This window comes from Mytilus edulis, chromosome 12, assembly GCF_963676685.1.
Source record: "Mytilus edulis chromosome 12, xbMytEdul2.2, whole genome shotgun sequence".
NCBI classification, from domain to species: domain Eukaryota; kingdom Metazoa; phylum Mollusca; class Bivalvia; order Mytilida; family Mytilidae; genus Mytilus; species Mytilus edulis.
In genome coordinates this window covers 80,350,100-80,377,489 of record NC_092355.1, presented here as the reverse complement: position 1 = coordinate 80,377,489, position 27,390 = coordinate 80,350,100, and the positions used below count along the sequence as shown (strand labels likewise).

Genomic DNA, 27,390 nt, shown 5'->3' with positions numbered 1-27,390 from the left:
TTTTATGTCCAACTTCTGATAGTAGAGGGGCATTATATTTTCTGGTCAGTGCGTCTGCTCGTTCGTTCGTCAATCCGCCTGTTTCTTCGTTCGTCCGTCGTACCCTTCATCCGTCCGTCTGCCCCGCTTCAGGTGAAAGTTGATGGTCAATGTAGATTTTGATAAAGTTGAAGTCCAATCAACGTGAAACCTATTACACATGTTCCGTATGATATGATCTTTCTAATTTTAATAAATGCCAAATTATATTTTTACCAAAATTTCACAGTCCACTGAACACAGAAAATGAAAGTGCGAGTGGGGCATCCGTGTACTGTGGACACATTCCTGTTTCTATTTATACATGTATATAAAAAAAGGAAACTAATGGTGTGGGCGGAGTTTACAGAATAGAAATTAATGGACCAATGCTACAGAACAATGGGCAAAAAAATATTTGAAAAAAAATATTTGAAAAAAAAGAATCGAGAATGTTATTTAAAAAAATCTTGATAAGAATAGATATGGATTTTGTGCTACAATATAATGAATAGAAAATAATGGGCAAAATCTATAATGAATAAATAAAATCTCCCCTAAAATTTAAAGAATACTAAAACGAAGAATCTGATTCCTTTGTCGACACGAATTGTTTTGTTATGCCTTGATTTATATAGCATCATACTATCATTATCTGAAAAAAAAATCACATCATATTCTTGTCGTTGTTCGAATCCGATCTTTTACAATTTTCTGATTGTACATGTCATAACAGATAATATCGATATATTTCTATCTTATTCTGACAATAATGGAAAACAAATCATAAACCATCGTCTGAAACAATCCCCTGAACATTTACAATAATTTGATAACGCTTTTTTACATTTTCATTTTGTTGTATCAAATCACACTTTACGATCATTATTGGTCAATCTTGGTCGTCAAGCAGACGGCTCTTTGAACCGCGCCATATTTCCACATGCAACAATTTGCATTAAGGATATTCTCACGGGAATTGAGATTCGGCTATCGGACTACGCGAGAATTGACAGTCTCTCGTGAGATTAAAACCATGACTCACTCATTCCAGTCAATCATCTAATAGGCTTACCATATATAACTGACAAATTGATGTTACTTCCATATTGGATTTTCTTAGCTAACTTCTTTAATTGTTTGTAGTGTAAAATCAATTCCTGTAAACAAATTTGCTCCGGAAAATAAAAGATTAGTAATGTCAAAAGACGACAGTCAATTTTTAAATATTCACAAAAAAGAAAGAAATTCCGTTGAGTCATTGAAAAAAGGGCATTTTTTCACGTATTATCCATCAATTATTTCACTTTTTAATGGAAGATAATAGTTTTATGGCGGGAAATTTATTCCGAAGGTAGCAACAGATAGAAGGATGAAATGTAACCACCTCTTCCGTAATGATAACTACAAAATAAGCATCAGTGTTTTTCATAAGGCCATGTCTAGATTCTCCCTTTTATTGAATCAACTCAGCTCTTCACAGTCGGTAATAAAAAAAAACATTTTTTCCCGATTTGGAATCAAATAATATAGAAATTTAATCAAATAATATTTGAAAATGTCCCTTTAAAAATATATTTCTTGAATATTTTTGTGTATGTGTTTTACACCTACCAGAAAGCGAACGCAAAAGTAAGAAATATATCACTTTGGCCTAATTAATTATCTTCTGGTTTTCTTTAACGAATCTAACGTGTGGCATGTATGAAAATGTTGCATAATTTTCTACAAGAAAAATGAATTAGAAAAGCTCGTTAGTTAGTCAATGGAAAATGAAGTTTGCCCTTGGAAGTTATATTTATATTTAAAATCAAATGTAAAACTTTTTTTTTATAAGTGTCGCCTGTGTATTTGTCTGTATTCTGTTAGAAAGAATGACATTTTTTTCATTTATCAGTTATAATTCAGTGTAGGAATGGAACTTTGAAACCGTTAGATTACAATGATTCTTTTTTAATCTTCAATTCTATCATATCGCACGCGCGTTTAGGATTGATGGCGTAGAATTATTTACAAGTCATTACAAGTTGCTTTAACCACAACTATACCAAACAAATCCACTGAATGTTCTGGTACCAAATCTAACGTAACGGGAACAATTTAGATTTTCTGAAGTTGTTCGTGTCCTTTGACCGTTGGTTCATAGATATTTCACATCTCCTTACTCCTGTTTGCAAGTGCACACGTGTAGTTCTTACTCACACGTGACATATACACCATTAATGCTTTAAAAGGTATAACACAATTCAATGAATTATATTCTGTACAGGTTTACACAAAAAACAAGTGCAGACCCCCTCCCCCTTTCCAGCACCCCATACTTCCCTCTTACAGCAACGACATATCTAAACTCAGCTTCCAGTTTGCCGCCTGGCTAATGGAATTTCTGAGGAAACCTACCTTAAACTGTGTTTCGCTACTTAATCTTTTAAAGTACTTGAACAAGAAAATAAGACTGCATTGCAAATGGATTTACATTTTATACTTTTGCCCCAAGTGACCTGTAACGAAAGACAATTTTTAGAAGTGACTATGTGAAATAAAGGAGGATACGATATCCTTTATACTAAACTATACAAGAATAAAGTCAAGACTAATTAGAGAATGAAACCCGTTCGGCGTGAATAACGGACGGCCGCCGTATTGAGATGATATATAACATATCTATATGTAATTGAATTTGCAGTATGCATCTAGATCTATCTAAGGAATATGGTAATCGTGCCATGAACATGAACAGCATGGAGCCAGGATCCCAGTCTACGAACGAATTGGACGTTAAAAGGAATATGACAATCACGCCACGAACAGAACAACAAGCTTGTAATTCTGGCTTAACATCCTTTTCGAGGCGGTAGGGAGAAGTGAGCCAGGATCCCAGGCTACGAACGAACCGTAATTATAAGGAATATATCATGCCACAAACAAAACGGACACAATACCGGTATTATAATACTAACTAAAATCTATCACTTATTCATTCCAGCTGACTAATACTGATTCAATCAACGTTAAGTCAAACAAAGACATGATTTTCCTCATAAATGTACGTTAATTAGATCAGAACAAATTAAGCCACAAACTCATTTTGTAAACTATCTAAATAATGCGTTTTTCCAATACGCCTGACAAATATTGATAAATTCAAGAAAGATTGTTCCGTGTAGGATCTACATCAGGAAATGTTTTACATTATCAGTTAATGTTTTGCTTACACAATCGACATGATAGCCTAATTTATAACTTCCAGAGAGACGTTAAAGCCATACGGGAATATCAAAATTAGAACTGTGTTACTGTATATTTTACATTGAAAACCAACAAGCTTCTGAGCTCCATGGAAAACTCTAAATGATTGTAAACAAACGATAATGTATATGCCTTTGGACATTGTATGACCATAAACTTAAAAAGACGGGTATGTTAAAAAAAAAAATATTCTGATCCTCAAAATTAAATGAAAAAATATTCTGAATCAAGATTTCCCCTATACCTTAATATAGTGATACATATTGATTTTCTTTAACCGAATTGATAGCGTTGGAAAACTAAAAAAAAAATCTGACTCAGTAAAAAAATACCCCCCCCCCCCCTTTTTTCCTCCTTTTGAAGTTAAATGGTTGCTCCTTTATTTCACAATTGAAAGCAACAAGCTTACGTGAACAAATTGATAACGATCATTTATATGCCTTTGCGTGACTTAGGATTATATATGAGGGTATTGATTGGGTTTACAGAATAGCGCATAATGGACAAATACTATTTGAAAATTGTCCAAAAATAAAGATAGGGTACCAATTTTATTATCAATAATTAAAGAGGACAAAAATCAAGGACTCCGCATCCAGACCCTCATATTCTATCAAATACAGTGAAACCTGAGTAAACCGAACCCTGAATAAAGCGGAAACCTGTGTAATCCAGACTTGTTCTTTAAAGACCAATCATATAAAATTTTATGCATTGTGAACCTGATGAAACCGAATACCTGTCGAAACCGAACAAAATATCAAGTCCCGAAAGGGTTCAGTTTAGTCAGGTTTTACTGTACAAATTTTAAAAAGGATAAAAAGGCCAAGCAAAATCAATGTTGTATCGATATAACATCATAGGTATTAATTAGATATAGGAAGATGTGGTATGAGTGCCAATGAGACAACTCTCCATTAAAATAACAATTCATTAAAGTAAAACATTATAGGTCAAGGTGCGGCCTTCAACATGGAGCCTTGGCTCACATCGAGCAGCAAGCTATAAAGGGCCCTAAAAATAGTAATGTAAAACCATTCAAACGTGAAAACCAACGGTTTAATTTATATAAAAACGAGAAACGAGAAACATGTTTGAACTACATAAACAAACGACAACTACTGTGTATCCGATTTCTGAATTAGGACAGGTGCAAACATTTGCAGCGGGATTAAACGTTTAAATGGTACCAAACCTTCTCCCTTTTCTGAAACAATAGTATAACATCGCAGCATAGAAAAACACACTATAAAATATCAATTGGAAGGCTTAACTTAATCATAAAAAGCAAATTAACACACAATGAACGCATAATTAAACACGTTCTAATAAAACATCTTGAGATGTCTTAATTTTACGAATACCTTTATTGCATATATCTTAATTTTGCAAAGTTCCAAAAACATTACGATATGTTCTTCAACAAGTCGCAAATTTATTTAATTGCGCCACAGCTCCAGTGTGTCAATATTAATGCTTCGATCGTGCACCATACCTTCTTTGTGCTAATGATGCATATATGTTTGCGCCACTGGCACAACTCATAGAAATTTGCAAAGAAAGATCGCAGCCTCGCTTTAACTCATCGAGAGATAGGAACACCAGATGCTCATGGAAATCACATGACACTGAAACAAACAATTCACACCTGGTGTCGAATAAAATTGTCAAAAATTTACACCTTCAGTGATTCCAAATCATTGCAAACTTTGTCATTTTTACACCTTTTTATCAAATATTTACACAATAGTGATTACCTGTGTCGAAAATCGTCATTTATTTATTGCACGTCAATAAAGTTAGCATATGTTCCATTGACCAAATATGTAAAACAAACACTAATTAATTGCTCAATTCAATTTAAACCGATTCACACCTGTCATAATTCACAATTATGAAAATTTACACGTTAAGATTTATTTTTAACAACTTTTATGAATGCCATCTTTTTAAAATGTCCTGAAGGTCGTTTAAAACAATGATTGACCTCCAGAAGTCGGATGTAAAACATTATCGAATTTGTGTAAAAGATTTGTAGTAATTTTATCGGAAATAGATAATAACATAATTACATATAATTGGGCATAAACATAGATAAATATGTTACATTGTTTTATAATTGTCATAAATTGAATATATTGCTTCAGCTATATATAAGTAGGAATTGTATTACTAAAATTAATATTTCAAAAACAATACAACAGGACACATATATCACACTGTTGACTTTCGATTATCTCCTATTGGAAAATAGTTTGGAACAATTTTCTCATGAAATATACATCATATAAAATATTCCATAACTTGAGATAGTGTTACAATATCTCGTTCATTAGTTCCAGTGGAGATAAATCGATTCTCCTACTTCTATAGAGTTATTTGAAGTCTATGATTCTGTGTATTGGGTTAAAAGCTCCGGATATAAGTTACTAAGCTTAATATTGATGTGGATAAATCAATAGTGACAAACACTGAAAAAGGTTAGTAGAAACTTTATTATTTACTTCTTTCTGGCCATTTTCTGGCATCATTTATTATTTTTGCAATATTTGCATCTTGAAGATTATGTTTGCAATTAGCAAATAGCACTTGTTGCGCGTTGCAACTTTTCTTCGATTTGAAGAACGTCGACGATAAATAAGTTTATATAGGCCAATACAAATTGACTTGTGACTCAGAAATGCTCTGGTATTTTGCTTTCTGTCAGATTTCAACAGTGATTCTATGAAATTTCAATTAACAAATTTAACCGGATTATTTAAAAGTAAGTTTTCTCATTTCTTAAAAAGTATAACTGCAGAGACTGAGTTTACAATACAACCCTGGTATAGTTAATTGTAAAACAACTACAAATGAATTTAATGAATCAGATTTTTTAAACCAACCGTGCAGTTGTCTGCTCATTGTTGAAGGCCGTACAGTGGCCGATAGTTGTTAATGTTTGTGTCATTTGATCTCTTGTGGAGAGTTGTCTCATTGGCAAACCATAACACATCTTCTTTTTACATTTGCTTGTTTCTGAATCATAACATTTTTAGATATGGTTTCACTCAAATAAAACAAGGAGTCACAAACTTTATTAATAACATGTCTTTTTTCTGTTTTTGAAATATTGTTGCGACCTGTGCGTTATTGCCTGTTTTCAATAATGATAAGTCTAGAAATTCATCTATCGGCAATGTCCGGTGTACGGGGATACGCGGTGTTAATATCAATCAAATTTCTCTTGTATATCAGAGAATTGACACTTTGATTGGAATTCTATAGTTTGCCGGACAGTATATAGATATAGGAAGATGTGGTGTGAGTGCCAATGAGACAACTCTCCATCCAAATAACAATTTAAAAAAGTAAACCATTATAGGTCAATGTACGGCCTTCAACACGGATCACACCGAACAACAAGCTATAAAGGGCCCCAAAATTACTAGTGTAAAACCATTCAAACGGAAAAACCAACGGTCTAATCTATATAAAAAAAACGAGAAACGAGAAACACGTATAAATTACATAAACAAACGACAACTACTGTACATCAGATTCCTGACTTAGGACAGGTTATTTACACTGTCGTGGGAGGCGTGTGTTCTTGCTCCCCTCACATTAAAGTGCAAATCTAGATGTTGTAGTGTATAAATATAGATCTGCGAGTTTTTTTTTCTCATTTTTTCGTAACTTTACTTGTTTTACTAGTGGCATTTCCACTTGTTGAGGGGATGCATTACAATGTTAAAATGTATCTTTCATTATTAGTTTACGATATTGTTTCTGAATGCATTTACTTTATTGAGAAAGTGACAACTTGTCGATTATAGAAATTAGATTCTTAAATAAGACAGCCGTTAATGGGCGGGAATGAGTAATTCATTGTTCCGGTATAATGGGTTTTATGAGAATTACATAATTCAATGTAGTTTAACACGACAGAAACTGTATGGGAAAGTTTTATAGTAAGCATTCACAAGTCTGAAGAAGTTAATTTGACATTTAAATGTGTTTTACTTTTGTAATGGAAGTTGTAAAATCTATTGAATTATAATTATTGGGTGTCAGTTCGACTTTCAAGTGGGTATTGCTTCTGAAGTTCTGTATAAAATTATGACTGGTAATATAAAAAAGGGGGGTCAATTCTACACATCATGAAGGAAGTTTTGGTGCTTGCCGGAAAAATGGGATGCATGTTTAATTCAGATAATGGCATAAAATATTTTATTTCTCGAAAGGTTGATTACCTAGAATACAATTTCTTTTAGGGCAAGCTATATATGCGGTATGGATTTTACACTCATTGTTGAAGTTCGTTTGGTGTCCTATACGTGTTTATTTCATTGGCAATCATATCACATATTCTTGTTTTATAATAATTACGTTCTTTTTCTTTATGTGCCCAAGGAAAATGCAGCTTCATTTATTTTTTGTTGCTTATGACTTCAATATGAAATTTTCACTAAATTCATGACTTTATCAAACATATTTTTACTGAATTTGTAAACTGTAATTGTGTGTATGTGTACTTGAAATAAGTACACGATATGCAATTTATTAAGCCGGTGTGGACCCAAATTACAGATAATGGCATCCCATTTGACATTTGATGTTCAGTATTGGTTAGTCATACTATAGTGTAAAATCTATTGAATATTTGTATGTAGGCTATAAATCTATCTGGCTGCAGGAATGACGAGTTTTTATATAGAAATTGATACTATGTCGTTCAATATCCAATTAATTGTCTCGCTATAAGAAAGGAAAACTCTCCCAGTAGGTTTCTGCTCGTAATTTTATTATTATGAAAATTAACGTCAGTTTTATAATGGCACATTATTAATGGTCATCAATTATGTATTTCATGGTCAGAGTAATGGGTCTACTACAGTATATATTAGCAAACTCACATTGTTATTAATGTTATAAATAATAAATTATACCAGTGGCGGATCCAGCCATTTTAAAAATGGGGGGGGGGGGGGGGGGGGTCCTAACCCAGGACAAATGCTGTACATATAGTCATGGAGTACAATGCACCACAAAGGAGCACATACACTACAATGGACCACAATACAGGGGGTTCCAACTGCATGTCACCATTTAAATCCATTGATCGTCCAAAAAAAGGGGGTCCAACTCCCGGACCCCCCCCCCCCCCCCCCTGTATCTGCCACTGTTATACTGAAAGGTCTATGTTTAAGTCACATCGATTACATTCTTGCGACAATGTTGCTTGATATTATTTGACTTTCTTCAATTTGGTTTCGCGTGTAAACTAAAATCCAAGGCTTATAATGTTATTAATCAAATTTCCAAGATGTTCGTTTCTTTTAAGTTTTAGTTTTAAATATGGTTTACCATTTCGGCCTTAAAGGGAATATACGAAGGCATTTTTTTTCCTTATTTCTCAAGTTTGCGATAATTTTCGTATCTTAATCCTCGTTCAGTTTCGAATTAAGGGGATGTTGAGAGTATACACCACCCCACTTTTATCGATTTTGTGGATATTTTTTTAATTTGCATAAAATCGTCAAAAAATGGCAGCAATATACCATATATATCGCATTTTTGGAAACTATTATTCCTTTACAATTTCTGGAACCTTCCGTTGTTTTTTCTCTCGCTTGAAATATAAATGCGTCTGAATAAGAACTGACATGACAATAAATACTAATTTCTAATTAGACATCTTTACAAATATAACACAATAACTATCATAATACTCCTGTAGTTTTGACATAAAACCAATAGAGGTCTGCTCGATTTACCCGGATTTTAGCCAATATAAATTCTATTATCATTTAAATCTTGTTGCTGACCACCGAGCTGACCACAACACTCGCAAAGAATGGAACCAATTACGTTCTATTAACAGAAAGCAACACGTTCCGATAATCGATCGATATTCCTTACCATGGTAATCATTAAAGCTCCGCAGCAAATGGAAAACTATCGTCTGCTTGTTTGAAAAATTATCATAATTTGACAAAACAGTGTTAGACAATTCTTTGATTGATTTCACGTAACGAAGAGAAGTACAGATATTTATATCCGGTGTAAAAATAAGCAGAGAAATCTGGTTCACTAAATTCTGTGCATTGTGCAGCTGTATACACTTTAGAACAAACAATTTCGGGATGTGTATTGCAGAAGGCAATTAAGAAATATAAAATTAATTATAGAGGAATTAATGAGCATGGCGTTCAAGGTAGGAAAAGAAAAATCAATAAAAATATAGAAGATAATTTTCAACAAGCTTCACTTTTCAAATTATTTTTTAAAATATAAAATAAAATTTAAGAAATGGAGTGTGAAAAGAGAATACAACTTAATGTTGGTATAAATTAATAATATTTTGTCAAATTCCAGGTGAAGATTTTCAGTAAATCTAATTGTTTAATTATCTGTGTCGGCATTTTGTAAAACAAACACACACACTTACCGACTTTGTCTAGTTCTAATCCTATTTTCAAACTCTTTGCTCAACAAAATGGATGAATAGCAATGTACATAATACCCATCACCTTCGGTTCGTTTTAAGTCGGATTAACAGATAACCTCGTGTGAGATAATACATCAAAAAAGGTTAATTGTGTAAATGTTTTTGTTCGATGATATTAAGAAAGAATACTTCTAAATTATAACTCTGTTGTAAGTCACATGTTAATTTTAGCCCCCTAACGTTCCATATGCTATAACGTATGCGGGTGAGATGAGATGTTGGATGTGAAATTTAGATGAAGTTAACTTTGAAATAAGGATATAATTCAACAAATTTAAGGTAACAATTGTATTTAAAATTTTAGAGTAAAACAGATAAATAGAGAAGTCTTTGGGTAAATATTCAAAAATTTAATTTTGAATGACGACTTTTTCCGTATAAACAGATTGACTTACAAAATATCTTACGTATGGTCAACCAGAGACATCTAAACACACATATATTATATATATTTATGTCTCTGGTTCAACTATTTTTCGCGTGGAAATTGATGTTGCACAAACTAATTCCATTCGCATGATCAAAGATAATTAACATCGGTTCTTGAATCATATTTCTCAGTGTATCTTCGCTCCTCTCAATTAAAACTGTGTAATTGAGTTTACTTGTTTTCCTTACAATTTGTAATAATTTTCTGAGCGAGACCGTATAACTTTCTGAGCGAGACCGCTTCATTAAAAACTAAATATACTGAGAAACATCTCACTGCTAATTTTACCTGCAAATTTCATTTAAGAAATTGACATTTTAATTTAATTAGTAGCTATGACATGATTGGTCTGTTTGTACGCCAATTAACGATGAGTTAATATGTGACAATTGGCTTGTAAATCGTTTAGTCGGCTTCTATAAGACAATAGAGGTCATAATGAGATACTCAGTGGGGAGGTGAAATTGAGCTCATCTCTAATATTGCCATTTTGTATATAAAAACCGTAACGTCCTCTGTTCTTCATCAAAACTTTCATATTACGAAAAACAAAATCATCTAAATAGCAACAGAAGACTTTAGTGTATACATAGTTAGATAGTTACTTTTAGAAATTCTTCAAGGTATGTAAAAGTTTAAGAGTATTTGTATTTTAATTCATATTTCGCCACAAATAAAGTTAAGCGAGGGGAGGTAGGGGGTCAGTGAAAATTAATGAATTAAGTTTTTATATCCTACATTGAACTTTTGATGTCGTCCGTAACTGATAGTATCGAAACGTGTTAATTAATTTGCTTAAAACGCCGTAAGTTAAGCTATCCAATCGTAGTACTTATTTATCGTAGGAAATATAGGAAAAAGTCCGTCCGTTCGGAACAAATCTTTAACAAAGCAGCTTTATGTGCGTACAGGCCCAGATCTAAATGAATGGATGGCTAATGCTTATTTATTGTCCAGTGGCAAATAGTTCATGCATATTCTGGGATAACTATGCATGTGACTGAAAATAGATGTACGGTGGACAATTACCCATTATCGGTAAAATTCTCTGCAATAGGACAGATTATTTAATATTCGTTAGGATTTTTAAAAAAATGTAGGAAAAACAACTTTTTTTTAATTCTTTTACTGTAAATCTTATCATTTTGAAATTTTACGATTACTGTGTTTTAGTTTACTAACGTAAAAGAATATTTTTAAAGATCCCTTAAGGTGGTACCCAACACTTTCACTAAAATTAATTTGGCTCGTTTAATTTTCATAAAATTTTGTCAAAATATTTACTTTGACACTTTAACAAAAATATAAAAATTTAAAACAATTTTGAACCAACCGTTTTGCCAGAAAAATTACACTGGTTATATAACAATTTGACAAACACCAATTTTGATCATTGAGAAGCTTAATATTTCTTTTACAACACAACGTAATTAAAACGTTTAGTTGACTTTACAGAGTTATCTCCCTGTAGTGTTAGGTACCACCTTAAGTTGTATATGTTCATCAATATGACGGGGCTTTAAAACTTTGATTGTTTTTAATAATAAATAAAATTATACATTTTAATTATGATAAGTGATTCGTAGAACATTATAATTATCCGTAAAGGGAACAGTGGGTTAAACCACCGTTATCAAATATTTCTTTCAGTATCAACCATATATTTGAATATAACACAGCACGATTCCCCTCTTTAATAGAAATGTGTATTTTATATGTCTAGCTTGACCTATTAATCATTGCTTTATGAGTTAGTCTGAATAATGGCTTCGTTTGGTCTTCAATTACAGAAATCCTGGCTTGGCCACTTCTATATATAACGTCTTAAATTTTATAATGACTTGTCATTTTATCAATGCGGCCCAACCTAATGTTTAAGTCTCGATTAATTTTTATTTCATTCCTAAATTCCATCCATCTTTTGAATAACATCTCTCCTAAAAGCTTATAATGATAATATAATACTCGCTGTAATTCCACATTATTCTCGAAAAAGCCCCCCCCCCCCCAAAAAAAAAAAAAAAAATCAAACAAAAAACCAAACAAACAAAAACCCATAAAAATGTTTACAATGATCGAATACATCTGAAACTCTGACAAATTCGTTTAATGTGAGTAGTATGTCTACTGACTGTGTGATTTATATCAAGAATTTTACTCAACCAGTATTTAGTTTTAACTCTGCTTTTATTTTTATGACCTTTTAAACATAAGATGTTAATAATAATTCATATTAATATAAAAATAAAAAATAACACAAGAATAACAGATCTTAACATGTAGAAAAGAACTTTGTGATCAAACAAATATTTCGGTAGGGGAGATAAGTCACCAAACAAATATTAAGGTAGGGGAGACAATTTATTTTGTGTAGGTGTGAAACGAGTAAAAACCTAAAGTAATCCTCTTAAACGTCAATGATACTTACTTTGTTACTTATTACGCAGAGAAACAACAGGGAAATATATTATAACGCTATTAAGTAATACACTATAACACTTTACTGAAGTAACACAGAGATTTATTATAACGCCTATTAAATAAGTTAATAACCTATACAGAAGTGCTAAGTTGTATGACACTAATAAAACACGAACATGTATAGTGTGTCTTTTGAGCTAAAATATAAAGTTAAATCAGGACTTCAGTTTTCACGTTTGTTTTACGTTTTCTATTTCGGTGCCTTTTAAACCTTACCATGCGGTATGGGTTTTGCTCATTGTTGAAGGTCGTTATGATAACCTATAGTTGCTAACTTCTTCATTATGTGGTATCTGGTGTATAGTTGTCTCATTTGCAATAATACCATAATTATGCTATCACCATATCTTCTTTTATTCAATTACGACTATTATCTTGAGTAAATTTCACGTCGATATTAAGGCTACGAAAAATCTAAGCATACGAGAAATCTGTGTGCGTTCGTTAATGAAAATCAGTTAACACTGAGAGCTGTAAGGTCATTTGAATGTAAGAACTGATCAGAGCTGATTTTTATGCGCTTTTGTGCGAATTCATATTTACTGGGATATTCTGTAATATCTTATAATTTATTAGTTTTTACCTACAAGGACATGCGCAATTAGGTAATGCAATGATATATTTGTCGTCATCAATCACAAGTATATTGGTTTGTAGTTTAACTGTATGGCTTAAAATAACCCAACTTTTCTTGTGCATTACTTTGATTGATCGTTGTTGGTTAACTGATGTAGTTTCGTTGATTAGGTTGTTCGCTACAAGACGTGAAACAAGAGGGGTATGCACAATATGATTGCGAAAGTGATAGAAAGCAAATGATAGCGAAAGTGATATCAAGCAAATTAGGGACAAATCACAGCGACACTTACCTGTGACAAATCATACATTACTATTCACAGCGCAGTGGCGGATGCAGGAATTTTCGAAAGGGGGGGTGCTAGCCCAGGGCAAAGGGGGGTGCAGGGGGGGTGCAAACATATGTCCCGATTCAAATGCATTGATCGGCCAAAATAAAGGGGGGGTGCGGACCCCCGGAACCCCCCCTCTGGATCCGCCACTGCAGCGACACCTATCTAACCGTTTGTGTTGACGGCACTTTAATACAATGATGTTTAAGTGATTTGTTTTTGCAGCAGTAGATAAATGACATCCATATTGTCTAAATGCGACACATTTGCAGGATTTTATGTTTCGCCTGTTTAAAAAAAATGATTTTCTGTATGCATTCAATGTTTACTATATATATATTTATAACAAATATAATTTTATAATTTCAGGATTTCGAATTGATAGATTCTTCTAAACGTGAGGCAGCTTTTCGCTCATCAGGATGAAGTTTCGTCAAATAAGTTTCAAGTCGTTCCAGAAGTCTAAAAGTAAAAAGAAAAAGACAAAGGAAGCTTCAATTGAGCAACAACCAACACCTATCGACGCCAATGACAACCTCGTAATAGCCGCCGACAGCTGCAAGTATTTCGACGTCGCCCAGGACGTATCTCTTCGCTGCTCTCTTCGTAGATACAAAACATCTGTTACTCCACGTAACAAATACATTATCACAAACCGGCGAACAGCCATTTCAGACGACGAGGAAGAAACCGACAATGGTGTGCTATATGAACTCGACGATATAGACAAAGTTTTGAATTCAGTCCGTAAGGAGCGCACACGCATCAAAACAAATCCTTGGATCCCTCCGCGTAAATCTGTGCACGAAGAAGACTTGATTGATCTTGTACCAGAAGGTGCCAACGCTCAGGATTATTTAAACGTTTGTATCCTAGCTGAAGAGGCGGGAAAATCTTATAATTCTACAGAATCCTACCTGACATCAGCCGACAATCCAAGGATACCAACGCGTGTAAAAAGACAACTAAGTTTAACTGATCTGAACATTAATCGATGGTCCATTATCTCTGAAGGTGATGTTGATATAGAACTCAATTCTCCTACAATTGAAGAACTGAATGAACGATTTGCAAACATAGATTACGCCATTGATTTCAAATACGAGGAAAATATTGACAATATTCTAGACGACGAAATGGCGGTAAAACTTGCTAAAAGACTTTCTGTCAATGATTTATTGGAGGACTATAGTGAGGCATCATCCGATACATCTAACAGTAGCATGGAAATCTCAGACAATACCAACTCTACTGGCTCATACAGCAGTGAAGGTTCCATAGAAAACCAACTTCCGGTTTACTCGACAAAGTTTTCAGAACGACCTGACCGAATGGAAGAATCAATCGATGCTGGTTATTCAAGTCTTAGCCGCGACTCACGGTTCCCTTCGACATCCGATTCCGATAATGCTGAACATTCCGATAGTGACATTGAAGAAGAATCAAATATGACTCTTGTTGATAGCGCATGTGCAGAATGTGATTCCGCTAGAACGATTCCAGACATCAGAAATAGTCTACAAGACAAAGTGAGTCAACTTAGAGCTGAAAAAATTATCGTTGAGGAAAAAATCCGCGAAGCACAAGAAGACGATATAATTCGTTTTAAAGAAACTCAGCGATTGCGACGCCATCTACCTGGTTACAAGAAACAAATGTTGTTGAAAACATTGACCAGTCTGAAGGAAAGACTTGAAAATCAAAGCCAAAGATTACAGAAAAGTTATTCAACAGTATTATCAATGCAAAGAAGATTTGCTCAGAGACATAATCCGTTTTTCATTGTCCCAAACACAAACTTTAGTTGAGAAAAGTAGTACTATCGCGGATGAATAATTAGTGCTATATGTATAATTGTATGTAAATATGAAGAATATTTATTTATTTCTATTGCTCTATAAATGAGGAATTCAAAATACAGAACAAAATGATCATGTGACTAGAAAAACAACTCGTTGTAAACTTTTCATTTTCTGGACTATTTTCGATATAAATCATGTGTCGTCTGCAAAGACTGACTGTTGTTAATTTGTTGTTACATTTGAACTTAAAAACAGTTCAAACATTGTTAATGTTGTGTGGTGCTTGTACAAAATTAATTATTTATTGAATCTATATATATAAAATTTAAATGATACTGTACTTTTTGTTTAATATAGCCTCGCCATGATTAATGCCATTACAACTAAATTTTCAAAATTTGACATTCTCCCGGAATTTGCATAAACCTCTCTATTCTACACCCCGCTCAAATACACACAAAAAACCCGCTCAAATACAAAAAAAAACGTTATACTATACCCCGCTCAAATACACACAAAACCGTTATACTACATCCCGCTCAAATACACACAAAACCGTTATACTATACCCCGTTCAAATACACACAAAATCGTTATACTATACCCGGCTCCGATACACAAAACCGCTATACTATACACCTTTACAATACAATACGCACAAAGCAAATATAGAATACTCCGCTCAATAACACACAAAACCGTTATACTATACCCGGCTCAAATACACACAAAATCGTTATACTATACCCCGCTCAAATACACACAAAACCGTTATACTATACCCTGGCTCCGCTACACAAAACCGCTATACTATACGCCTTTACAATACAATACAAAGCAAATACAGTATACCCCGCTCAAATACACACAAAATCGTTATATTTTTCCGGCTCCGATACACAAAACCGTTATACTATACCCGGCTCCGATACACAAAATCGTTATACTATACACCGCTCAAATACACACAAAACCGTTATACTACACCAGGCTCCGATACACAAAATCGTTATGCTATACACCGTTACAGTGCAATACACACAAAGCAAATATAGAATACTCCACTCAAATACACACAAAACCGTCATACTATACCCGGCTCAAATACATAAAACCGCTATATTATATCCCGCTCCAAAACACAAAACTGCTATAAAATACCCCGCTCCAATATACAAAACCGGCTATACTTTACCCCGCTCAAATAAAAAACCTACTATACTATACCCCGGCCGTTATAATACACAGAACTGCTATACCCCGCTCCAATACACACATAACTGCTATACTATACACCGCCCTAAAACACAAAAATGTTATACCAGCTCCAATACACAAAATCGATAAAGCCTATACTGAACTTCGCTCAAATACACACATACGTACAACACAAAAATAAAAAGCTAGCCAACAGAAAACAACCGATACATATATGAATACCGATGCACGAGTCAAAGAATACGAGTAACAAATGTACTCCGAAAATCAATGTAAGTACACGAGAGGTTTTCTTCAATCAATTTCTTCAAAGATAAAATGGTCGGTTAATCGAATTAAGCCAATGTTGTCACTCCTCAAATCAAGAACACTAGCCACGTGCACAGACTGTCTTTACAAAAATTAAGAGATATCTGTATTGTATTTTAAACTCCGACGGCATTAATTGATGATTTGATGGTTGCAAATTAAGTTTACTGGCGACGCGTTAGCACATGAAAGACAAGAATGTGTCCATAGTAGACGAATGCTCCACTCGCACTATCATTTTCTATGTTCAGTGGACCGTGAAATTTTGGTAAAAACTGTCATTTGACATTAAGATCAGAAAGATCATATCATAGGGAACATGTGTACAAAGTTTTAAGTTGATTTGACTTCATCTTCATTGACCAAAATAAAATAAAAACTTTAACCTGAAGCGGGACAGACGTACGAACGGACGGACGGACGGATGATGAACGAACGAACGAACGAACGGACACACAGAGCAAAAAACATAATGACCTTAAATGGGGCATTAAAAATAATACAAAATATCTGACATGATCTACTTTGAAGGCGTGACATGAATTATCTAAAATTTGAGTTAGACCTATAAGTGACTCTTTAAGACGAGAACTATCTGCTGCAGTATTAGAATGCATACATCCTGTCTGCATATATCATTTGTATTGTTTAAACGATGGCTTATTTCATCTGATTGACGAGACACATTCTGCTTTAGCTGGTGTTTAGATAACAAATCCACGAAATCGGTCATGCCCAGTATTGTGTTATCACTAAGACACGCATTCGTCAATAAGTCGAAACAATGTCAGCAGATAAAATGTCAAGGATTTATTAGATGGCGTCTAGACTAAAATAAACACGAAATGTTGATATATATTATCGAGCCCATGCATTATAAATAGTTTATTTTAGACTTTTTATAATTTGGATATACGTTTTAGTATGTTATGAATCAAATATGAGAATTTGAGTAAAACCAGTGAAATGAATCTGACAGCAAATGACCCTTTAACTAAAATGTACATATCATATAGAAATGGTCAGTGGTCAATCCAAGTTGCATGCTTTTGAAACGTTCACATGGTTTACAGTTATGGCTTTTATCATTACCCCTCCTTCAAAAACTGATTTGAGCAGTTTCTATTCATATGTATGTCATATTTTATATCGTTCATATAATTTGTCTTTTTTTAATAACTATATAAAAAAGAAGATGTGGTATGATTGTCAATGAGACAACTGTCCATAAGAGACCAAAATGACACAGACATTAACAACTATAGGTCACCGTATGGCCTTCAACAATGAGCAAAGCCCATACCACATAGTCAGGTATAAAAGGCCTAGATAAGACAATGTAAAACAGTTCAAACGAGAAAACTAACAGCCTTATTTATATAAATAAATGAACGAATAACAAATATGTAACACATAAACAAACGACAACCACTCTGAATTACAGGCTCCTGACTTGAGTCAGGCACATACTTAAATAATGCGGCGGGGTTAAACATGTTAGCGGGATCCAAACCCTCCCCCTAACCTGGGACAGTGGTATAACAGAACAACATAAGAACGAACTATCAAAATCAGTTAAAAAAGGCTTAACTCACCAGAGAGACAAAAATATAAGTGGACGTGGTCGGGTATGTTTGTTTGAAGAAAAGAATGATAAAAATATATGAATGTCCACATTATTCAGCTCATAGATTGGTCTAAAACACAGAACAAGATCAAATTTACGCTTTTATAATCTAAAACAATACTCGTTTTCAATTGTAAGCAGATACCAGAAACTTGTTAACTTCCTCTATTTTAACAAACATCTTTTTTTTTATCCTTTCCTATTTAACAAAAAATTAGGTGAACAATTAAAACCGTTAAAATTCTTCCAGGGAGAATAAGATCGACTAAATAAAAGATAACACTTTTATGCTAACTCTGTAGGTGGCAAGTTTATGAACTAAACAACTCGGTGATTTTCATGTGCATTTCGCCATAATATAAAATCATTTTTGTTGTTCTGCTACGTCTCATCATGCAGATCTTAACAGATCATATTTTTGTCGTTACCACCTTCAACGTCAGTTAATCCAGTACAATATTTAACATTATTTAATATGATATAAAAGATAAAAGATAAAGCTCCAGTTCTGTACGTAATGGCGTTACCAACTTCAATGTCAGTTAATCCAGTACATTATTTAACATTATTTAATATGATATAAAACATAAAGGATAAAGCTCCAGTTCTGTACGTAATTTCGTTACCAACTTCAATGTCAGTTAATCCAGTACAATATTTAAACATTATTTAATATGATATAAAAGATAAAAGATAAAGCTCCAGTTCTGTACGTAATGTCGGTACCAACTTCAATGTCAGTTAATCCAGTACAATATTTCACATTATTTAATATGATATAAAATATAAAGGATAAAGCTCCAGTTCTGTACGTAATTTCGTTACCAACTTCAATGTCAGTTAATCCAGTACAATATTTAACATTATTTAATATGATATAAAATATAAAAGATAAAGCTCCAGTTCTGTACGTAATGTCGTAACCAACTTCAATGTCAGTTAATCCAGTACAACATTTAACATGATTTAATATGATATAAAAGATAAAAGATAAAGCTCCAGTTCTGTACGTAATGTCGTAACCAATTTCAATGTCAGTTAATCCAGTACACTATTTAACATTATTTAATATGATATAAAACATAAAGGATAAAGCTCCAGTTCTGTACGTAATGTCGGTACCAACTTCAATGTCAGTTAATCCATTACATTATTTAACATTATTTAATATGATATAAAATATAAAGGATAAAGCTCCAGTTCTGTACGTAATGTCGTAAACAACTTCAATGTCAGTTAATCCAGTACATTATTTAACATTATTTAATATGATATAAAACATAAAGGATAAAGCAACAGTTCTGTACGTAATGTCGGTACCAACTTCAATGTCAGTAAATCCAGTACAATATTTAATCATTATTTAATATGATATAAAATATAAAGATAAAGCACCAGTTCTGTACGTAATGTCGGTACCAACTTCAATTTCAGTAAATCCAGTACATTATTTAATATGATATAAAATATAAAGATAAAGCTCCAGTTCTGTACGTAATTTCGTTACCAACTTCAATGTCAGTTAATCCAGTACATTATTTAGTATGATATAAAATATAAAGGATAAAGCTCAAATTCTGTACGTAATGACGGTACCAACTTTAATGTCAGTAAATACAGTACATTATTTAACATTATTCAATATGATATAAAATATAAAGATAAAGCTCCAGTTCTGTACGTAATTTCGTTACCAACTTCAATGTCAGTTAATCCAGTACATTATTTAACATTATTTAATATGATATAAAATATAAAGATAAAGCACCAGTTCTGTACGTAATGTCGGTACCAACTTCAATGTCAGTAAATCCAGTACATTATTTAATACGATATAAAATATAAAGATAAAGCTCCAGTTCTGTACGTAATTTCGTTACCAACTTCAATGTCAGTTAATCCAGTACATTATTTAGTATGATATAAAATATAAAGGATAAAGCTCAAATTCTGTACGTAATGACGGTACCAACTTTAATGTCAGTAAATACAGTACATTATTTAACATTATTCAATATGATATAAAATATAAAGATAAAGCTCCAGTTCTGTACGTAATTTCGTTACGAACTTCAATGTCAGTTAATCCAGTACAATATTTAACATTATTTAATATGATATAAAATATAAAGGATAAAGCTCCAGTTCTGTACGTAATGCAAGATTTGAAGCCTTTCCATGGACACTAAGGATATTTTATATTATACTCATTTAGTTTATTAAGCATTGAATTTGTATTGCTTTTTCTCTCTTTTTTTTTAATCGTATGACAAATTAACTAACTCAGCAGAACCTGCAGAAAGTACAGTTTAACATCTTTACGGTCATACGATTAAACATTCGTGAAAAAATTAAACGAAAATCGCATCAGGTAATTTTAGTAATTAAAAAAAAAAAATCCGTTTATCTTAATAACTAAATCATAGACTTAAAACTAAGCTTCATATTTAAGTAATACCAAGTATCCGTAGAAATTAAACTAAGCTACATGTTCAAGTAATACCAATTATTCGGAGACTTTAAACTAAGCTACATATTTAATACCAATTATTCGAAGCAACCCGAATTTTCCTTTTTATGTCTACCGAAATTGATAATTTGCAAAAACACTAAACAATAGACAACTTTCGAGTTCGATGCATTTCCTTCAAAAACTTTGGTTTTAGTGAACATCATTCGTGCATTTAGGGGCGTCGTCACTTCCGTTTCAATGTTAAACGAGTGGTTGGAAAACTATAAAACTATATTGCACGAATTATTCGGCAAATTGAATTCTCATAATTGTCTTTCAACACTGCTGTCATTAGGGAATTGTGATTAAGTACCTACAGAACAAATATTACTTCTAGTTTATCCTGCACAATGACGATCACTAAGACGCCTGATGAACGTTTATAGTGCAGGGATACAGGCGATCCCCTCTATCTGGTAAATGACGTCATAAAGTGGTCTATTCGTTTTTGTCCCTACACAACTTTAAATAAATTATCTATTAGGCGTAAAATAACATTTTGGCTTCAATTGAGAAAAGTTAATTTCTATATCTTTTATAATTAATTATAATTAGTGTCGGTATATCTTCCATGTTTCATTAAAACTAGCATAAAGAGAAGCGAACAATATCAGAGGAACATTCAAACTCGTAAGTCGAAAATAAACTGACATCATGGACATGGCTAAAAAAGAAAAAGAGCAACTGACAACCAATAGTACACATGACACAACATAGGAAACAAAAGACTGAGCAATACGAACCCCACCAAAAACTATAATATATTCATATGCTACCTAACAAACAAAATCATTATGAGAGAGAGAGAGAGAGAGAGAGAGAGAGAGAGAGAGAGAGAGAGAGAGAGAGAGAGAGAGAGAGAGAGAGAGAGAGAGGGATAAATAAGAATTTGTTAAATGATAGTCATTAATTATTTTTTCACAAACCGGGGATACTCTATATAGGCAGGTTTAACATGATAACATAAAAATGAATACCTCGTGATCATGACTATTCCAAGTAGATACCAAAATAAACCAATCAAATATAAGATAAAGAAAGAAAGAAAACAACAAAAGAGCAAAGAAAAGTTAAACCTTAACATAGAAATGTTGCATTGTTTCTCTCTGGAAATAATAAAAAGGAGACAGGAATTTCAACTTATGATTGACAAAGATTGTTCAGAAAAGTGTGGTTGTTTAATTTGTGTTTTGCGCTAAATTGCTCTACGATGTATTTTCAATTCTTCCTGAATAACAGTAAAACGTTAGAACTATTGAGATCTATTATCGATAACTATCCAGTTCTAACAAAACAATATATTAACAGGTGCGCAGGATCACGGTATCTTTTCAGTAAAGGTAACGATGGAAAATATGAACATCCAATTTAAAAGACTCATAATAAGTTGATGATAAAAGAAGGAGTACCAAAAACTTAAGCTATCAAGGAAACATGAAGTAATTAAAACAAATGATGTTTAAATTGATAGTGTTTTTGATATATTTAACAATAATTATTAGGTACATGTATATTTCACATGAAAGGTAACTAAGGTTTTAATTGTCGTATTTTCTATTTTGTTGGTAGAATTAATGCATCTGTCATAAGTTAAATCAAAGTTATCTTTCGTACAAGATGTGTACTGGTCATTTGTAAAGTGTATTTTTGATAATCTAACAAGTATTTCTGAGTGTTGAAATTCAAACTTTTATAACACAGACACACTATTAGAAAGGTCAACCGTTGTATGTAAACGTGTTTTAGAAAACACTTCGAAAGCATGTTATTTTTTCATAAATTTGCTGATAAAATGAACTTATTTTACCATATTTGTTACACTAAAATGGTAATGTGGGTCAGAACACAATGTAATCTTACTGTAAATTACATTTTCCCTCTCTACTATAATTTCATTTTACTAAAACAAATTATATAAGAAATCAGATAAAAATGTTAAAAAGTGCGACGTAACGGATGACTAACGATGTCAAGAGCTCGCTATTCGAGTGAGAATAACAAACAATGACTGAATCGCATGAACTCACCATGCACGGTTGCGTTGACAGGGTAAGATATTTCCGCCATCATCAATTGCAGTGTATCTTAACACCAAGCCAAGTCATAAACTTTGCAAAAACGTCTATTGGATGAGATACCACGATAACGCCCAAGTTCTAATTCCAATGAAAGAGTTCCACAACGCATTCTGGCTAAAGTCGATCTCTGTTGTCGCGTCATATTAGTCGTTATGTACTGCAGTTTTTCAAAGTTTGTTTAAAAAAGTTCGCAATTCTTACATTTTTATTACGTCTAGTTTCCATTTTTCGTGATGCTTTTGACGGAGCAGAAGTTCTGAATAGTTGGCAATAAACTTTACGCTAAGTCCATTTGTTAAATTATTGTTCAACAAATCCAAAAGTTCACATTTGTCATCAGTGATTGTAGCTCGTTATACCATGTTTTTCTATGATATTATATAAACGAAACCAGGGGTCTGTTTATCGAAGCTCTCTTAGGATAAGGACGTGTCCTAAGACCAACTTATGACATATCTTAGCCCTAAGTGGGTTTATCAAACATGTCGCAACTTAGGAAAATCCTAGGAATTGTCCTGACTTAAGGATACCAATTTAGGTGTCTTAAGATGGTTTTAGGATGATCCTATCTGTAGGATATATTAAAGATGGTTATTTCATAAACAAATATGGTTGGTATAAGTTCCATTACATTTTTATGGTGCGGCGAAAGGGGGAGGTGGGGGGTCTAGAAGAAAAATATTGCCATGCTTTCGTTTGGTTGTTATCTCTGTCCTTCATTTTCATTTTTTAGCATACTGTCAGTGTGATTTTTATTTACATAAACTGTTATCCGCCTTTTGTTTTTTGCAAAGTTGTCCATCCTGTTTTATTTTATTCCAAACTACTGTCCAGTCCTTTTTCAAATTTCTTCGTGAATTAAGCATGCTGAAAATATTTCAGTATCTCTTGACCTTACGAAATCAACAGCCCATCGATTAATCGACTTTTATTATAATGTTAAGGAAAGAATTTATAAAAGAATACCTTCACAGTAAGTTTTAAAACACTGAAAACAAATTTGAAGAAAGAAAAAAATGATACGTCATTTTGTTTTTTATTTAATTTTCTGTATTATTAGCTTGACATTGTCTAGAAGGAGGAACTAATTTGAAAATATGTGTTATTGTTCCCTGGTTATATTGGGACATGTTGGGTATATTTGGGTAAAAAGTTGCACCCTAATTTGTTAACAAACAAATATTCCCTTTCATGAATATGACCTACCGAATTAGACTATTTACCGGATTTGTAATCACATAAGCAACACGACGGGTGCCACATGTGGAGCAGGATCTGCTTACCCTTCCGGAGCACCTGAGATTACCCCTAGTTTTTGGTGGGGTTCGTGTTGTTTATTCTTTAGTTTTCTATGTTGTGTCGTGTGTACTATTGTTTTTCTGTTTGTCTTTTTCATTTTTAGCCATGGAGTTGTCAGTTTGTTTTAGATTTATGAGTTTGACTGTCCCTTTGGTATCTTTCGTCCCTCTTTTATAGTGAACATCTTCGTACTTTGGTCACTGGAGCATTGTATCATTGGCAATCATACTTGATCTCCATATCACTGGAGCATTGTATCATTGGCATTCACACATGATCTCCTTATTTTTATATCGATTTCTGTAATGCACTATAAAAGTATGTTGGATAAGAATGGTTCTCTCAGTATTTTCATTTCGATATTGTAATAACTTGACAGTTTGATTTACGGTGTCTCTGAAAATCATGCATCGATAACCTGGTTACCTTCTTGTGTCACCATGACTATTATGACAGCTCTTAACTTTTGATAGGCTCTGGTACGTAGGAAGAAGCGACAAAATTTGTAATTACAGTAAATATGCTGGAAAGTTCTCGGAACATCGTTTAAAAGGAAGGCCGAGTTTGCAAAGGTGCTAGAGGGTTCACCGGATGTCTTCCAGAATGAAGGCATAATTAGCAAGGTGGTACCGTGTTCATTGAACATCGTTCAGAAGGAAGGCCGAGTTTGTAAAGGTGCTGCAGAGTTCATTGAATGTCGTTCAGAAGGAAAGCATGATATGCAAAGGTGCTACAGGGTTAATTGGATATCGAGTTTGCAAAGGTGATATGGGGTTCACAGGACACCGTTCAGAAGGATGACAGAGTTAGCAAATGTACTAGTCCACTGGACATTGTTCAGAAGAACGGCAGAGCTTGCAAGGTGCTACAGGGTTCACTGGACATTGTTCAGAAGGGCGACATAGTATGCAAAGAGCTACAGGTTTCACTGGACATCGTTTAGAAGGGAGGCAGAGTTTGCAAAGGTGCTACAGGGTTCATTGGATATCGTTCAGAAGGAATACAGAGTTTGCAAAGGTGCTACAGGGTTCTCAGAACATCGTCCAGAAGAAAGGCAGAGTTTGCAAAGGTACTACAGGGTTCACTGGATATTGTTCAGAAGAACGGCAGAGTTTGCAAGGTGCTACAGGGTTCACTGGACATCGTTTAAAAGGACGGCAGAGTTTGCAAAGGTACTACAGGGTTCTCAGAACATCGTTCATAAGGAAGGCAGAGTTTGCAAAGGTACTACAGGGTTCACTGGATATTGTTCAGAGGGATGACAGAGTTTACAGAGGTACTACAGGGTTCACTGGATATTGGTCAGAGGGATGACAGAGTTTACAGAGGTACTACAGGTTTCACTGGATATTGTTCAGAGGGATGACAGAGTTTACAGAGGTACTACAGGGTTCACTGGATATTGTTCAGAGGGATAACAGAGTTTACAGAGGTACTACAGGATTCACTGGATATTGTTCAGAGGGATGACAGAGTTTACAGAGGTACTACAGGGTTCACTGGATATTGTTCAGAGGGATAACAGAGTTTACAGAGGTGCAGCAGGATTCACTTGACATTGTCTAGAAGGATGAACTAGTTTGAAAATATGTTTTATGGTTAACTTGATATATTCAAGAAGGAAGTGATAGTTTCAAAGGTCTGACATGGTTCACTGAACATTCGATTCACAAGGAGGGTAGTGTTTTTTGTTTTGCTTCACTGAACATTGGTCAAAAAGGGAAAAAGGGGTATAATTAACAAATGTGCTGGATGATTAGACCCAGTTGACGATTATAATGTACAGGACTTAACCAAACTACCGGTCAATTAGTTTTTACAAGCAGGATAAATTTCGACAGCATTATATATATATGTTCAGATGCTACATAATCCTGTTAAGTACATCAAGCCCACATGTAGCAAGTAACATCTTGAGCTGTTGGTTAAATTTCCTGAAAACAAAGGTTCCTATGTTTTAATAACAGACCACTGTTGCTTCTCATTTTCTTCCGGGTTCATTATTGTCGTAGATTTTGTTTTAAAATGTTTTGAATTTATCCCAATTTTGATAATTACATGTAAGAAAAGTTAAACAAAAATCACGTTGGATCGTCAAGAAAATATAATCAGGAATTTTTAATGCGAGACTATTAGGAAATATTCTGACTGTGGTTTAGTTGTATTAACAGAAGTATAACAACCAATGTATTACTGATTGCGTATCTACATAAAATAAGAATATTATTTTTCTATACATTTATTTCTCAAGAAAGACTGCTAATGAACTTAAACAAAATTAATGATAACAAATGATAGTTAAACCAATCACATAAGTCATTATACATATCATATAAAGTAAAAAAAACATTACACAATATATTTTAAAGATATATAAATTGAAAACAGAAGCCTGAATGATTTTAAAATATTGATTGTCTCAATAATGTCAGTGCTAAAATATGTCAATTATATGTACAATGATAGTGATAAAATCATTATATGTACAATAAAACAAAATGGTAAATTCTGTCAGTTATATTTACAATGATAGTGATAAAATATGTCAGTTTACAATGATCACAGTGATAAAATATGTCAGTTATCTGTACAATCATAGTGATAAAATCTGTCAGTTATCTGTACAATCACAGTGATAAAATATGTCAGTTATCTGTTCAATGATAGTGCTTTAACATCTCAGTTATATGTAAAATGACAGTGCTATATTCTGACAATTTTCTATACAATGATAGTCCTAAAATCTGTCAATCGACCATTTTCGAGTTCATGCATTTCCGTAAAAAATTAGGTTTTAATTGACATCATTCGTATCGTTACTTCCTTCCCATGCGATTGAACAAATATGATCTTATATATATTGCACAAATTTTCGGCAAATTAAATCTTATAATTGGTTATCAGCACTGCTGTCATTATGGAATTGTGATTAAAAACCTTTGGAACAAACATTATTTTTAATTTATCCT

At 33.2% G+C, this 27,390-nt stretch overlaps 1 protein-coding gene across 2 annotated transcripts; it reads left to right on the top strand.

The window, feature by feature from the left end:
• The first annotated feature begins 5,391 nt into the window (after window positions 1–5,391).
• On the top strand, window positions 5,392–15,713 carry LOC139499198 (uncharacterized). Of its 2 annotated transcripts, none has more exons than XM_071287876.1 (2): window positions 5,392–5,747; window positions 13,946–15,713. In XM_071287876.1, exon 2 carries the CDS (start codon window positions 13,999–14,001, stop codon window positions 15,382–15,384), a length of 1,386 nt encoding a protein of 461 aa, XP_071143977.1. In that variant the 5' UTR covers window positions 5,392–5,747; window positions 13,946–13,998; the 3' UTR covers window positions 15,385–15,713. The 2 variants fall into 2 exon arrangements, with proteins under 2 accessions (XP_071143977.1, XP_071143976.1); XM_071287875.1 differs by lacking the exon at window positions 5,392–5,747 and adding an exon at window positions 9,248–9,463.
• Window positions 15,714–27,390: the final 11,677 nt, after the last annotated feature.

What these genes read in the sequence shown, in the direction of transcription:
- LOC139499198 (XM_071287876.1), top strand. Translation starts at nt 13,999, where the DNA reads ATGAAGTTTCGTCAAATAAGTTTCAAGTCGTTCCAGAAGTCTAAAAGT.